Source organism: Hemicordylus capensis, chromosome 2 (assembly GCF_027244095.1).
Source record: "Hemicordylus capensis ecotype Gifberg chromosome 2, rHemCap1.1.pri, whole genome shotgun sequence".
Taxonomy (NCBI): Eukaryota; Metazoa; Chordata; class Lepidosauria; order Squamata; family Cordylidae; genus Hemicordylus; species Hemicordylus capensis.
This window is the reverse complement of record NC_069658.1, coordinates 168,545,593-168,562,743: the sequence shown is the minus strand read 5'-3', so window position 1 is coordinate 168,562,743 and position 17,151 is coordinate 168,545,593. Positions and strand designations below refer to the sequence as shown.

General features: G+C 46.4%; 1 protein-coding gene across 1 annotated transcript in view; it reads right to left on the bottom strand.

Annotated features, from left to right (window-relative positions):
* ATP1A1 (ATPase Na+/K+ transporting subunit alpha 1) overlaps nucleotides 1–16,947 on the bottom strand; it is a 40,840-nt gene extending 23,893 nt beyond the window's left edge. Inside the window, exon 1 of the mRNA XM_053292275.1 lies at nucleotides 16,746–16,947. Within this exon, the coding sequence (XP_053148250.1) occupies nucleotides 16,746–16,757 (12 nt within the window). The 5' untranslated portion in view covers nucleotides 16,758–16,947. The remainder of the gene's footprint in view (nucleotides 1–16,745) is intronic.
* Nucleotides 16,948–17,151: the final 204 nt, after the last annotated feature.

The window sequence follows — 17,151 nt, the reverse complement described above, 5'->3', positions numbered from 1 at the left end:
AACATAATGCCTGAAGGGCCTCTTCTCATCCCTGCCCTTGTGAGAACTCTCTAAGCAACTATCCTTTCTTGCCCACCAATGTTCCCTCTAAGGTGTGTGCGTGTGCACCCACTCACACATTTTTTTTAGTCCACTCAGTTAATTTTAGATCCCACTCATGTTTAACCAGGAAAGTCCCTCTCTGAATGCATGTGCACACAAACTGCCTTGATACTGCCGCCCAGAACAAAACTCATTCCACACACAGATGAAAAAAAGAGAGAGAACACTGTTGCCCATCCTTATACAATAATCGCATGCGTATGCAAGTTACTGTAAGGCCTAAAAATGTAGGATTCATGAGTGAATGCAGAACAAGAATCTGAGAAGAACTGCTCCAAGATGGGTGGAGAGAATGATGCTTCTTCTCTCCTATAACAAAGGTCAATCATTCTGAGGGAGGACAGCTCATTTTCTCCACAGTCCTAACAAGGTGCAAGGTTAGTAGGCTGGGCCCTCCAAAAGTGGCCATGGCAGGGGTGGGAGGGAGAGGGAACCAGATTCAGAAACATGCCAAATGCAGCCTCTCAAGCAGAATTATTACCATGGAGGTGCAATCCACATCCAGGGTGGTTTCTGACTATCGAGAGTGGGCGACAAATTATTGCAACAACCTGCAATTTAACTACTGATGGTAGAGACATAGGGAGCAACTCAACGAATGGTTCCGGGATTACTTTGTAAAGCAAGCACTTCAAAGAGAAACCCTGGAGTGCAGAAATACATTGTTTTCCAACACATGGTGCAGCAGAAAAAATTAACATTTTGTGTCCTACTTGCTGCCTGTCTGGACATACAAGAGCAGGTTTCTCAACCAAGCCAATAAGGAAAGAACACTAATCATGTTCATTGTGAAATATCTGGGGACGTTTGCCGATTGTGTCAACTTAAAGCAGGAAGCATTCTGTTATACACAGCACTAAACCCATGGAGTTCATGCAACAGGGAGTACAATTTAAGGGCAAGCAGGGGCCTGTTAGTTGTGAACAGTTCATATGTGGGTGCCCCCCCCCACCGCCTTGGTATTTCTCTCAGAAAGCACCCAAAGACCATGCTACAAAGAGAGGCAAAGAAGAATATTTATTTTCTTCATACTTTGCAGTGCTCACAAGGCCATGCAACATTTGGAAAAACACCGCAGGCTGTTTTTAATAAATGGAATGGAACATTTGTTCTCTGCCTCTTATCTGTATAGAAGATAGTGCTGAGCTGAAAATGCTCTACATTCTTTACGTTCTCTTCACTGTACTATTTCCAACACTCTCTTTTTTAGAAAGGGGAATCATGTTAAGGAAAAAAATATAGTTACATCAATTCCAGTCTTTTGCTTTTAAACACACTTGAAATGGGAGGGGAGATCTTAGATTAACACAAGATAAGCACACCAGCCACTGCCCAACACAGGGTGGTTTTCACGGCCTCTTCCTTTCCCAGCTCAAAAAGGAAATGCAACTCATGAATCATGAACAGGGCCTTTCACACAAGTCCCGTTTTATTCTTGCAATGTCCTCCCAAGTCTTTGTTTCCATCCATGCCCTATCATTTTAAAAGAAGCCTGCATATTTCAGTATTTTGCCTCCCCATTCTTCCACAATCCAATTCATGTTCCCGGAAAACTAGAATCTAGGAGTGTGCACAAAATGGATTTTGTATTTTGTTTCAAGCTTGAAACAAGACGCAGATGGCCAAAACATTTCATTGAAACAGTGGTTGAACCTGTTGTTTTGACAACACAAAACCTGAAGTTTCAAGTGTTTTGGACATAGGGAACAATGGGGGGGACACCCAAAACACCCCATATGTTTAAGGAAGGGCTACAAATCACCTGCTGACCCATTTCTTTGTGGGCTGGGTGGTAGGTAACCCACTTTGGTGTCACTAGGAGCTACCCATGGGGAACAATGGGATGTTCCGAGTTTCCCCATTGCTCCCTATGGCTGGAACAAGCTGCACTCACACAGTGCACTGCACACAAGTTTTGCTCTGCAATTTGCAGTGCATTTTGCAACCCTGCCTGAAAAACACTGCAGAAGCACTCAGTAAAAAGGAATCTGTCCCTCCTGACACACAACACACATTTCAAACAGTCCAGAAATGGCCAAAAATGAATCACTGACACAGAATTCACTACCAGCCAAAATGCCTGTGATGCAACATTACTGGCACAAGTTGCTCTCACACAGTTATGACTCTTTACTTCCTAGCATTGCAACAGCTGCCATAGCAGCACCCTTAGCAACAAGCATAGCCATAAGATCTGCTGCAGCAACTTCAGCCATATTTTGAATGAATACACTTTGCAATGCAGATTGCAGAGCAGACCAGAGCAGTGAGTGAAGCACAAGTTAGTCTCGAGGTCAGACATGGAGCTCATCACAGCTATCGTCAAGAAATATCATACAGACACATACTAGAGCTGCCACTGTCCATTTCTCACCACAACACTATCTCAAACAAACAAACCATAACTCAAAGAAGGCAGGCACCCAACTTCTGCCTTTGGCAATCTGAGATCCAGCAAAACCACAGAGTTATAGCAGCAATAGCACAGCACACTATACTTCGTGCTGAGAAAACCACAAAATCAAACCTTCCTTGATTCCTTCCTCCTCTCCTGCTGTATCCTCTTCAAGAGAGGCACATTATAAGGCAGGCCTGCTCAACTTAGGCCCCCGGCTGTTTTTAAACTACAGTGCCAATAATCTCCAGCCACAGTGGCCAACAGCCAGGGATTATGGGGATTTTAGGCCAACATCTGCAGGAGGGCCAAGGTTGAGCAGTTCTGCTATAAGGGCTCTCTGCCTCCCAGTCACTTTGAATACATTTTGAAATTCCCATTTGTATTCCCCCCTCCCTCCCCCCATCCAATGGGGGCACAGTTGCCCATGACAACACCTGATCTGTACAGTAACAAGTCAACCAAGAAGCAAGGAGATCAGAAGCCAGTGTTAGAAAACTAATCAGCCCGTTTCAAGTCAAAACATTTATACGTCAAAACGTTTTGCACATCCCTACTAGAATCATTCTCCCTCCTCTCTAGTCACCTTGTGTGTTATTGGAGTGTAGCTTAGTGATCATAGCTGACATGGGCAGCCAATTCATTACAATAGCTTCGCTGAAAAGAGACCGTCAGAATGCAGATCAACACATACTTCAATAAAAATCCACACCAACAGGAGGATGTTTGATTTAGGTGTAGAATGGCAATGGCCACAATTTGGGCAACACTAACCTTTTTCTTTACCACCCACTCCAGTCAAATCTGGGTCAACATAGTGGATACAATGAATCAACAAGAACAAGGCCTCATAAGTCCACTTACTTCTGTGCTCGCTCGCTCTCTCTCTCTCTCACACACACACGAGATTGCTATGGGCTGAATATTCCCGAGCTTTAGAGAAAGGCGAGAACAATAACTATGACTGCAGGAGAGGAAGGGAGGGCAAGCCAATATAAACCAACAGCAAGTATCCAGTGAAGTTCTTCAGATATCCGTCAAAAGAAACAAAGCCATATTCGAGAGACCATGAATGTTTCTATTTACAAAGCAATGCAGGCTCAGTAAGTTTTTAGCCACTGTGTAGTTTCTTTCCAAGCACCAGCATGTCAAAGGCAACATGCAGAGCTGAAGAATTCCTTATCTCTCATCCTTATTTCAATAAGGATAATTCAACCCCTTGGATATTATGGGATGTACAAGAGAACCTCCGTATTCATGAGGGTTACGTTCTCTGCAATTACCGCTGATACAGGCACCGCGAATACTGGTTCATTGGGGCAATGGGATCGTGAGGGTTAGGTTCTCAGAGGTCCCCAAACTGGGGGGAAACATGAAAAAAGTATAAAAGGGCAAAATAAAGTGCCCTACTGTGGTCTGTGGGCCCCCAGAGATCCAGCAATGCCCCCCATAAGTCAGAAATAGTCTATTTTTCAGCTTCCCCCATGACTTTTCATGGAGTAAAACTCCATGAAAAATCACAGGGCGGGGGAGCTGAAAAACAGACTATTTCTGACTTATGGGGGGGCACTGCTGGATTGCTGGAGTAAACGAGCCACAAAATGGCTCAATTTTGAATTCAAAAATTACGTCCACAGTCATTTCCAGTTGCCTCCAACCCACAGATATGCAGAATTAACCTCTTGTGGGGCAGGTTTTTTCTGTGCATGCCAAGGTTGGGTGTCAATCACCTGACCGCGGATACACGAAACCGCGGGTGTCAAGTCCACAAATACGGGAGGTTCTCCTGTACTTAGTCATGTTGATCTGTCAACTGGCAGGTCAAGTTCTTAGTTAATCCATTATTTATATCAGGCCTTTGTGTAGCACTGGCATGGTGTTTAAATGCAAGGCCACAGCACAGGCACGATGCAACATGTTAATTGGGAATACGTGAATATTTTTTCTCAAGACTCCTTTGGTCCTTCCACCTCAAAAAGGTGTGAAGAATTGCACTACAACATATATGCAGAGTGGCAGGCAGTTACCCCAGCACACATACATTATAATCCTACGTATGAGAAATGCATGTTCCTATTGCTTTTTGAGCCTAATCTTCTTCCTTGCTCTCAGCTGGGTCCAACAGCATGCACACAGTCTTACGTTTGTGCAGAACTTTAGTGCTGTGTTAAACAGTAACCTGTGTCAAACATCATGCTGACAACTTATGCTGAGCTTGCTTTAGCACAGTGATTCTCAAACTTGGGTCCTCAGGTGTTATTGGACTTCAACTCCCATAATCCCCAACCAAAGGCCACTGAGGCTGGGGATTATGGGAGTTGAAGTCCAATAACACCTGAGGACCCAAGTTTGAGAATCACTGCTTTAGCATTATTTTGCACTTTTTATTCTCTTTGCAGCTTCTAAGAAGCAAAAGGTTGTTGAAATGTTTCAATCATGGGGTAGGTGGGCTGGGGTAGGTCATGGGGTAGGTGGGCTGGCAGAACATTGTGCTTGGCTATAAAGAGCATTAAAATAAAATGAAGGTTATATGCCTTAAGCCAAAAGCTTGAAGCCTAAGTTTGCTCTCCACCCACATTAGCTGCAATATGGGGATACATATGGAGCCAACTAACAGGGCTGGCATAACTCTTACTGCCATGAGATGGTCCAATGCTGGTTTTTAGAAAGCAAAATTCTTTCTCCACACCACCAACCCAAGTAGCTGGGTTCTACAGTCCCTTGTAGAAGTGCCAAGAGCACTATCATATTTTGGGGCCTTGCATGCCCAAAGAGTACTTGTGCTGCATTTCAAATGTATGGCCAACAAACTGGAATTTTTCTGATGACATTGCTGGGAGCAGGGGAAAGGAGGAGGAACATAGGAACATAGGAAACTGCCATATACTGAGTCAGACCATTGGTCTTTCTAGCTCAGTATTGTCTTCACAGACTGGCAGCAGCTTATCCAAGGTTGCAGGCAGGAATCTCTCTCAGCCCTATCTTGGAGAAGCCAGGGAGGGAACTTGAAACCTTCTGCTCTTCCCAGAGCAGCTTCATCCCCTGAGGGGAATATCTTGCAGTGCTCACACATCAAGCTTCCCATTCATATGCAACCAGGGCAGACCCTGCTTAGCTATGGGGACAAGTCATGCTTGCTACCACAAGACCAGCTCTCCTCTCCAAGTGCTGCTCTCATAGGAGATAAGAAGCCAGAGCACATAAAACAGAGTCCATGAGAATCTGTTCTGCTCTCACACTGACATCATTAAAGCAGCATTTGAAGACGAGCTGCAGCTGCTACTGTTGTGCAGCCTCACACACTGATGCAAACTGATTCATGAGGCAAGCCACGGGCCAACTCTTCCCAACCAAGCCTGGAAAAACACCACTGTTTTAGCAGCAACCAAGACAGACAACATACTCTATTCTGAAAATTCCCAGGCACCAGCTCACCATGCCATCTTGAAATGCAAGTGTGGCACCCAAGACAGGAGATGAACAGATGTGAGAACCAAGGCAGAGACAGGTTGCTCCCTTCTCCTCTTGGGTGCACGGGTCCATTATTTTTGCCTGAGCCAGACCGACCCAATCAGATGTGGGAGCGATCTACTCAACTTGCCCCTGCCTTGCTCGCTCACTTACTCCTCCTGCTGGATGCATCCATCGTTGCCTGCCAGAGCTGCAACCAGGAGAAGGTGTGAGCAGGAAAGGTGGGGAGTTTATACTCCCCATGGAGCAGAAGCAGATGCTGGGGGCGAGCAGTGACTCTATGCCCCCAACACAAAGTGGAAGCCAGTCTACATTTCTGTGGACTCCTAGAGCCAAAGAAAATGTGTCAAGGCGTGCCTTGAACACGGTCCTCAACCTTGGGTCCCTTGACATTCTTGAACTACAACTCCCACAATAACCAAGCCATTGTGGCTGGGGATGATGTGAGTTGTAGTCCAGCAGCCGGGGACCTACGATTGAGAACCCCTGCCTTACAAGGCAGGTAGGATGGCACTTGTTCCAGAAGCCAAATGTTGATGTTGACTACCTGTCAGTTCCTAATATATTATTTGAGAAAGCTACTAAGTGAGGAGTGGTGTGGGGACTAACTGGATGCTGGCAGTCTACAGAGAAAGAGATCCTTCATCCCATTCAGGCCAACCACCCTGTACTACCTTCTTTGGACAGTTGTTCAGGTTAACCATACCTGGGATTATTATAATCCCACACGTTTAATTTCCAAAATGTAGTGTTGGCTGCAACCCACCCCCAAGCCTCTAGCAACTGGTGCTAGTTTCCAAAAGAGGGACTGACCCATTTCTTCAGAACAGGAGACAGTCATGAGCTCTCTGACTTGCTTACTTTTGCAGTGTGGGGAAATTGTGACTGCCCCATCTCCCAAGACAAGTGGGCCAATGAACCAGCCCTCCAGCATCTGCACAGGCTCCTTAGGGCCCTCTAGGAATGATTCACAGTACTAATTATGTACTATAAAGCCCTTAGCTGTTTGAGACTGCATTATTTTCAGCCTAGAAATAGCTTTCAGTGGCTACCCCATAACTTGAATCTCCAAGGCCAAGCAACTTTTGGGTTGCCATTTGATGGCCAGGGTACAGCCACTGTGGAGGGAATGTTGCTATGCAGACCATTTAATGATTAAAAGGTCTACAACTCTACATACAAGCAAACAGGGACCTTTTAACCAATCTTCTTTGGATCCAGGAGTCAGTCTAAGAATTTGGGAGCCACATAGTAGGCACCTGGAAAAATTACTGGATGATGACTAATAATGTGGAAGGAAAGGGTCAATGGGCTTCTCTTTATCCCATTTACAAGCAGCAACACAGTCAGACAGAGCTGCCAGGGGCAACTAAAAACTTTTTATTAGGTAACTGTAACTCTAAATATCCTAGTCTCGGCACCATGGCTCTCTAGTGCCTGGGATTTGTCGAGCGCTGTTCTATTCCAGCCCACCTACTTGCAGTATACCACTCACAGCTCCTGAATTTGATGCTTACCAAAATGGTTTTAGTCATCCAAGAAAGGAATTCAAGACCCACTATTTCATAATGGACTTCTGTTTTATGGAGGGAGTAATCATGCTCGCCAACCACTGGGTAGAATATCTAACTGGTTTATTGCCTCTGCACCTAGTAGACCCTCTAGAACTAAACTCCAGCTATGTAAACAGAAGGCAACATATTTCTCTTTACTTCTAATCCCTGCCTTACCAGGGACCCTATGCTCCAGTTAGTGCTAGAAACGGATATGAATAACTGCTGGCTTTGAACTGTCCCAAGAAGAGATGTTTGTCATTGTTTCTTAGTTACAATATCCTTGGGGCAACTCGAGCTTTGGAAAGAACTTCCTCAATCACCATTATAAGGCTGCTAGTATTGCGGGGGGGTGGGGGGGGCTTGGCCATCTCCTGCACTAGCACCTTCTCTCTCTTCTAATCCCACACTTTGTTGTTTTTTAAACATCCAACCTGAGGAAACATTCTGTGAAACTCAAAAACTAACCCACTACTTTATAACTTTCAGTTAGTCCTAATAAGGAATTATGCAACTGCTGCTGTTTGAATTTCATCCATCCTACCCACCCCATTTATTACATTTTGGCTATAGCTGATGTCCTAGAAATGTTTCAACATTGCAAGCTTATTACTTAAGGGCTAAAGGTAATCACGGCTATTATTAATTACACTGCTATCCTGTCCCCTATCTTCAAGGAGCTCAGGCAGTGTACAAGGTTCTCCCACACCCCACACATTTTATTCTCACAACCACCTTGTGAGGTAGTAAGTGACCCAAGGTCACCTCGTAAGCTTCATGAGCGAATGGGGATTTGAACCTGGGTCTCCTCAATCCCAGTTCGACACTCTAACCACTATACTGTATGGGCTCTCCCAGTACTGCTCTCCTGCCCACCTGCTGACCCAGTGTTGCCCTTGGTGGGATTTTCAGGCAAGAAGATATTAGCAGCAACATGGTCCATAGTGTAAATCACAGGACTGCTATTGTGTGCCTGAAGCCAACTTGAGCTCCAGAAGCAGGGCTGGAAAACCAGTCAGTCGACAACTGCGGCTCTCACTTGACCATTTCAGGAAAAGATAAACTCCTTTGTCAGGTCTTCCTTTCCTTATATGGCAATAGAGATGTGAAGGCCCAGGAAAAGCAATCCCCCTCCACAAGGCCAGAGACTGAAGAACTGGAAGTTTTGGAAAACTGAAGCAGCCTCTTGTGAACTGTTCTCTTTCTTAGAAAGATACATAAAATGCTTTACAAGGTATGGTATAGTTGTCAATTACTACCCATTGTTCTTTCAAAATGCTGTCTAATGACCAGAGATGTGGGGTGGGATTTTTTTCTATACAGTATTTTAGTTTTTCTGGTGGAAGAGTTCCCATTTCTAAAACGTGAGTTGTCGACATCCAGACTAGCATTGCACACATGCAGCAGTGTGAGTTCTGACTGCCGCTGCGCTGTTGCTTGAGTGAGGAAAGGGGCTTCCATTTCCTCTCAAGCAATCTACACATCACCAAAATATGTTCCTGAGGGTTGCAGGACTCCCAGGGACATATACTGGTGATGCACAGTGGGCTTCAGAGGGAAAGAAAGACTGGCAAAAATCACTCCCTTTCATGCTCAAGCAATAGTGCAGTGGTAGTCTGGAACTCACACTGCTGCACATGAGCAATGAGAATCCAAATGTCCAGTCCAAATGTTGCTAGTAACAATGAATGGATGCCAATGCAGTATTAGGCAAGTCCAGCTATTTCAGAGTTGTACATAATGTTTTTCAGGTTATTATAACTAGATTTGCATAGGAATTATTCCAATTCAGTTTTCCAGTAAACCCACATCTCTGCTAATAATGATGTAATATGAAGGCAGTTTATGCAAGATAAATGAAATTAAATAATTACAATTTTAATCCTATACAATATAGAATTATATATAGATCTCCAATCCCAGATGCCTTTTGGCCTTTGTGCCCAAGGCCCTTCCTAGCTTGTGAATGGTTGTCTGCTAGGCATGTGCACAGACCCGGGCGGGGGGTGGTTCGAAGGGGTGGGGTGGGGGTAGGACTTTAAGGGTAGGGGAGGTCACGTCTACCCCACCAGCGCTGGGTTCCTGTAAAATCCTTTGGGGTGGCAGCATACCTCCCTGCCGCCCCTTCCCCTCTTTGGCTGCAAGTGGCCGGAAGTACCAGGCATGCCTATGCATGCTGGGCGGGTGCGTGCACGCCAGGTACTTCCAGCTGAAGAGGGAAAGGGGAGGCAGGGAGGTATGCTGCCGCCCCGAAGGATTTTACAGGAAGCCAGCGCTGGCGGGGGGAGGGGTAAGTATACTCTCCCCCACCCTTAAAGTCCAACCCCCACCCCAGCCCTTCGAACCACCCTCGCCCAGTTCTGTGCACATCCCTACTCGCAGGTTGATATAGGTGTAATTATTGGCAGACATCCAGAGCAGCCATCAGAGGACACAGCTCCACACAGAAATGCTGCTTTTAACTCAGCCAGCATTGCCAAGTGGCAGAGTGCATGCAAGGGGCACGTTTGCTGCTCACCCCTGCCTCTGTGAGTGCTCTTTGCCTTCCAGGAACATTTCTAAAGACTGTGTGATCTTCAGGGACATTCTGGGAAGACGAACACCAGACGACAGGCAGCTCCCCGCTCCTGCTCTCCTACTTGGGAAAGCTCTGGCCAAGTCAAAAGCAGCCTCTCTGCAATGGGCTGCAGTTCTGCTGCATCCCCCAATGCCTGTTCTGGATACCAGCCATTGCTGACATACTTAGGAAACACAGAAGTATTAAACACTTTCAATTTTAAGAAGGAAAAGCCCTAGGTGCCAAATTGTGCATAGTTCATTTTGTGTCTTGAAAACAGTGCAAGTTTAAAGTAAGACAAAATTACATATTGTACTGCATATATTATAATTTTCCCCCAAATAGCTCCTGCACCCTCAAAAATGTAGAAAATTTGCTTTCCATGGCTTCAAAGTTTTCAGAAACTTTACATCTCTATATGGAATGGAATGTCCATTCCCACTAACTAGCCTTATTGCCAATATAATCCAAGCAGGGTGCTAGGTATTCCCAAAGCATGGGGTGGGCTTCCCCAAGACGACGCAGACAGCTAAGAGGAGCTCTCTTCCCTAGCAAAGGCTGGCTTGATTTTATTGTTGGGTCAGGGACGCGGGCAATCCAGCTCCAGCCAACATGGACAGCTATGCCATTTCCCCCTCACTTGGACCATTTTGCCACTTGTTCCCTCACTCTAGAAAGGTGAAGCAAACCAGAACTACATAGTGCAGTCACCTTCCTTTTGCTGCCATCTGCCACACCAACTACCAGTCAAGCTTCAACTGAGGGTGGAGTAAGCCTTGAATTTTTAAAATAAAAAGAGCCTCTTTAAATAAAAAGCAGCTCACCACTCCACTTGATAGGTTTAATCCTAGCTTTGAGGATGCAGGGAGACTGCCCCCTCTCCTCCTTGAAGATCTGGTATACACAGGACTCTGTGTACCAGTCATTCCATTTGTTCCCACTGGAAATGTTCAGAAGATCATGCATCCAGGCCCATATAAAAACCACTCACCAGCTTGAAAGGGGCCAGTGATCTGGTCTTCTGCCAGAAGGCCTCTCAGCAGCACAATATGAGAAATTCCTCCTCCCTCTCCCTAGCCCCATCACTCTGCTGAACACTCTGAAGCAGGCAAAAGTAGAAGAGGTTCATGGCTTCCACAACTCTGTGCTCCAGCATACAGAGACACCCACTCCAGTCCACCAAGTTCTCTCACATCAATCTGAAGTGCACTTGGAGGAAGGGATGCAGCCAGCGGTGAATGAGTTATGAGCTGGCAAATGCCAAGCCAAAGTCATCATCTTTTATAATAATGCCAATCGCCTGAGTGAGGGGAAATGGCATGGCTGTCCATGTCGGCTAGGGCTGGGTGAGCCACCCAGTTTGTTATGGGGCAGCTAACAAATAAAGTGTATCATCATCGGTGGATGTTGAGCAAGTCACAGCAACTGTTAGCAGATCACTGCAGTTGAGGTCCATTTCCCTGGGGAAAGTGCTCTGGTTATAAGCTTATGAACAGAGCAAGGCTTAGTTACAACAATGGCACAGAACACCTTTGATAACAGTTATATTCATCACTTCATGCAAATGTGGAAAACAACTTATGTGTTGCTACACAAGGGAACAGTTAGGTTGCTGCACTGAGAACAAAACAGAACAGCAAGTATATGATTTAATGCTTCCCTACCTTAAATGACAATGACGTTCTGAATTCATAATGAAGTTCTGAAATTGAAGCATTTTCAACTACCTACAACAGACTTATTTAAAATATAGCAGTCTTTTTCAAACATCTCTTTTACTCACTCCAACATGTTCCGGCCCCTGCAGGGAGACAAAATCAGGGCTGGCACTTCCAAGGGCATCAATTCCAATAATGCCTAGTCCGATGATCCAAAATAATCTAAGACTGTACGGTGATGAATTGTCCTGGGTGCTTGAATTGTATTTTTATCTTCAGGTTGGGGCTACACTTGAACCAGATTGCAGGAGAGGCCCAGCAATAGAACTGTGGGCCGGTACCACTTCTGAAGACAGGTGTTACAAAGATGAACAGAACAGTTCTGAGATACTGTATAAGCGGAGATCAGGGAGGAGAAAGATAGTTTCCCCTGACTTAAACATGTAGCCATTACAACTATCCACAACTATTCCTAAACCAAGCAATTCATCCTACTCTCCCCCACCACCACTATTGGGCTGTTCCAAGTGATGAACATCTGAACTTTTAAGCCGATAATTATAATAATAATTATTATTAATAATAGTAACAATAGTAACAATAGTAAAAGGGAAAGTCAACATTTTTTGAGCCAGCCCTGGCATATTGGAAAGTGGGAGAAATCTGAGAATATTTTCTTTTTTCAGGTGACAGCAGCCCTCGCAAGGTGAGGGGAAAGTTTACTCTCTAGATGACAGAGAACCTGAATATGTCAATTTGGATGTCATAGAAGGCTGTGATCACCATTTATAAATATGCACACCTTCATAATAGCATCAGGCACACACACTGGAAATTCTGGAAAAGTCACAGAAAAGCAACATGGATATGAAATAAAATTATGTACTACTATGAATTTTGCCATGCAAGCACAAATTTGAAGGTTCCAATAGGAGTTTAAGATATGATTGCTATCAGAAGGGGTTTAAAATTTGTTATTCAGCGTGAATAAAATGATACCATGGAATTTTAGTTACACCAGAACAGGATTATCCATACTTGAACCCAGGACTAGAGATTGAACAGCCATTCTGGGAAGGAGCCACACATCCCAACTCCATGCAGTTCTCAAAGTTGGAAGTGTTGTAGTGAAGAAAAGTGATGCAGGACAAAACCCATAATCCCAATTACAATGGAGGGATCCTATTGGCATTAATAATAATTAGGCATAGTTTGGTGCAAGCAAGTTGTGCATGTCCAGCAGATATAGGAGACACCAATTACATAAGCACCAAATCTAAGAGTCTAAACCCACTCAAAGAACTACGGAACAGTCTCAAATAATATTCCATTTTCCTCATGTTGGTGCATTCATTTGAAGCACTGTGGTGAAAGAAGGTTCTCTTACTTCAAAATTCAAACTGACTCTGAATCCGAGCTCCCTCTGTGGCTTGCTTAACAAAGCTGATGTTAGCAAGGAGAATTCCCAAGCTGCTGTGTTTGTCTTAACATAGCCAAGGCAATAGCTGTGGCAGGCAGTTTTTGACGGAAGCGCTTATGTTTTGTTATAATTAAGGTTACAACTGCATTACTGCAGGCTTTATTGCGCTAATAAAACTAGTCATTACTGGTAAAAGCCTGTTGGAACTGATGTTCGCCACCAGTGCTCCATCCTAAACTAGTTTTTACTGGAAAATTGCCAACATACAGAGCACATTCACGCTAGCCTTGGAACAGCCAAGAATGTTACAAGCAAGCCTCTGTCTGTACTGTGATCTCTCCAGCCATTTAGCCTCAGACGCCTTGCGATGAGGAGCTAACAGGAGCGCCATCCTGGCTGACCTTCCCACCTCCTCAGCCATTAGCGTACTTCAAGGCAGCAGGATGGTTGCAGGCCATGCAGAGAAACAAAGGCACCCTCAACTCATTTAGGATGAAGCAAATTCCACTAAACTCACTGGGGCTTAGTTCTGAGGAAACCTGCTTGCGCTTGTTTGGCACTTCAGCCCTCTTGACCTTCCCAGGCTAATCCTAAAACACTCAGAATCTCTCCACTGTTATGAACGGCAGTAGTATGAAAAGCGGCCAAAAATATTCCAGGAAAAGCCAATGCAGGCAACTTAAACCAAATGATGTGATCATCTGTGCTTTACATCCCCTGCTTTTTCAGTCTGCTCAACTACCAGTTGATACCCTTGATCTTAGAGTTGGGAGAGGTTCAACTTCACAAAGGTTAGGATTGCTGAGTGCCCTGCAGGTACAACCTTAGAGGCAAAGGGGCAGGAGCATACACTCAGTGACAGTTTGCCTAGTTCTTGGGCGTGCTGACCACCCAGGTTACGACATGGCACCAAGCTGCAGGAAGTTACAGTATAGCCATCTCCTTGTATTATTCCCCAGTTACGCAATAGCTTCTCCTGTTTCCACCTGCCCTGCTTAATACGCAATTCTAATTACCAATTATTATGCAGAACTTGGCCCCAGGGACCTCTATGGAAACAGACTGCTCTACATACAAATTCAGCATTTAAAGGGCATAGAATGTTGAAATAAAAGTAGAATCCCTTGCTTCAATGCTAACACAAGAGCCAGTGTAGTAGTGCAGTGGTGAGACTGTCCGGCTAAGACTGGGAAGCCCCAGGTTCAAATTCCCACTCGGCTACAAGACTTACTGAGGAACTCTGCCTAGTCACTATCTTCTAACCTACCACACAGGGTTGCTGCCAGGATAAAATGGTGGGGGGGGGGGAGAGAAAGTATGGACTATGTATACCAGTGTTCTCTCTAATTTTTCCCCCCATCTCTGTGTAGAATGAGTTTTGTTCTGGGTGGAAGTATCATGGCAGTGTATGCTCATGTGCATTCAGAATGAGGCTTTCCTGATTCAACCGGGGTCTAAAACTAACTAAGCAGGCATCCAAAAACTTGTGAGCGCACGCACATGTGCACACCTTAGAGGGAACACTGATGTATACCCCCTTGAACTTAAGAAAGGGCAGGATAAAAATTTAACACCACATGTACACTTGAGGACTACAGATATAAATACCTTTGGTTAGAGGAAACTTTCCACATTTCTAACTGCAGTACAGGCTCTCTAGAAAACACCCAGATCTCTCATTTTCAGTATATGTTTGACAAGATAAGAAGAGGGAAAGCACTACTAGGAAGTTAAGCAAATTTTCACAAAGTCAGTACTAGCACCAGAATTGGAGTCAACAAAAAGACAGTAAGATGTACCACCAGTCAAAGGGACAACGAACTTGCATATTCACTTGGTTGCACTGTCTCTATAATGTCTGACATCACACATGCCTGGGCATCATACAAGATGTTTTTGACATTTTAAAACTGTATTACCAGCCATTGAATTACACGGATATTCACACTGGCAATTCACTTTCCTTTCTGCAATCTAGACTCTGGTCTGGTTCAGAAATTACACATGTGTGAGCTGCAGGAAAGGGTGGAGCAACATGTCCCTGGCCCTCAAGGTGAATCATATCACTTTTTAAAGCCATTATAATACATCTTTTAACTCTTATTGCCAGGAAGAGGGTTACCTTTTCCTCAAGGCAAGGCAATAGGAAATGTATGGAAAGAAGGGATCTTTATTCTTTCCAGGGAAGTTCTGCTCTGAAAAGTAGAACTTGCTCGACTTTACTGGATCAGAGAGATGACTTCAGCTGAAACAACCTCCGATGCCAGCTGTTTCCATGTTAGCCGAAACAGGCACTTTGTGCCATAGAAAACCAAATCACATGGAATGGGGAGAAACTGAGCAAAGGGCACCTGTTTCACTACCGGCTAGGACAGGCCTGCTCAATTTAGCCCCCCCCAGCTGTTTTTGGACTACAACTCCCATAATCCCCAGCCACAGCAGCCGACAGCCAGGGATTATGGGAGTTGTAGGCCAACATCTGTAGGAGGGCCAAAATTGAGCAGCCCTGGGCTAAGAACACAGTAGGGCTCACAATACTGCTGCATACCCTAAGGGGTTCCATCCACAAGCATTCCAGCAGAGTGCACGGGAGAGAGCCTGTCTACCGGTTAGGCAAAAGTGAGGTAATACTTCGGACTGCAGTGGGGATTTTTTTTTTTTTTTAATGTTCCCTCCATATAAGAGGCTCCCTCCTGTCCTTGCATGTAATCAACTAGGACGCCAGGGGAAGTGTAGCTCAGCCTCTGTTGCTTAATGTGCTGGTTTACTACACGCAGGGGATCCAGAGAGTTCACGTAGCAAGAACAGTCAACCACACGACCCTCTCGCCCCAACCTGCCGTTAGAAGCAGCGCCGCCCAGAGTTTGACCACCACAGCTTTGCCCAGCGTCTAGCTAGACTGGAAAACACGCGCTCTGCGAAGCTCCACGCGCCAATCTGAATCACACCCTCGTGAGCATTTCTGCAGGTTAAAGCGATGACAAGCGGCAGCGATGATATCACCGCGGGGTTTCCCCCCTCGCTTGGGAGACCGTCCGACCCCCACCCAGCCACCTTCCTGCTTCGGTTGCAGGCTTACACAGCGTGAGATCTGCCCGGGAGAAGGAATTACCCGCCCTTCGGCGCCATCTGGTTCCGCCTCCGTCATGAACCCTCTACTTTACTCTCCCCTCCCCCAACCGGGCGCGGGGGGGGGGGGGGGCGGAGAGGAGAGAGAGAGAGAGAGAGATGCCCGGGTCCATATTCCACCACCCGCTTCCGACGCCCGGAATTCTCCCATCCTGCCCCGCTTCAGTGGCCAACTCCCTTCTCGACCGCCTGCAGCCAAGTGGCCGGGAGGACAAGTTCGGCCCGTTGCCGCCACCTCCCCCTCGTCAAAGCAGCTGGGAGGTTCCACCCAGGAGTCGAGCGCGGGAGCAGAGAGCGCGGGGAGGCCACCACCTCCCCGTCGGGCGGCAGAAGCCGTTCTAGCCGGCCCGTGCCAAGTAGCGGGCAGACAAAGCAGCGGGGCGTGGAGGCGCCGGAGAGGCGCGATCTCTCTCCCCGCAGGCACTTGGCAGGCGGCGCCAGGTTCCCCATCCGTCCTCACCCCTTTGCCCATGGTGCCGACGGCCCTTCTTGTCTCTCTCGCCTCCTGGCGCTGGTCTCAGTCTCGACGGGGCAAGCGAGGAGCGGCTGCCACGTGTAAGTTGCAAGCACGCGAAGGGGCCGGCTGCGGAATGCTCGTCGGGCCGCCCTGCTCCCTCGCGCACTACCTGTCTCGGCGCGAACAGAGCGCAGACAGCGATCGAGCGCCTGCCCGCCTCGCATAAAGCTAGCACTTAAGCCCCGCCCTCGGCGGGCGGCTCCGCGTCAAGAGGGGCGGTTCAGTCAGATTGGGTTAGGTTTATGGGCTCCTCTGTCTTGGCAGGTCTCGTTTGCGCTCTGACGTGTGTGTAGTTGCTTGTACACGCTGAGGAGCGATGTGGAGCGCGGAGTGGGGGCGGCCGACTCCC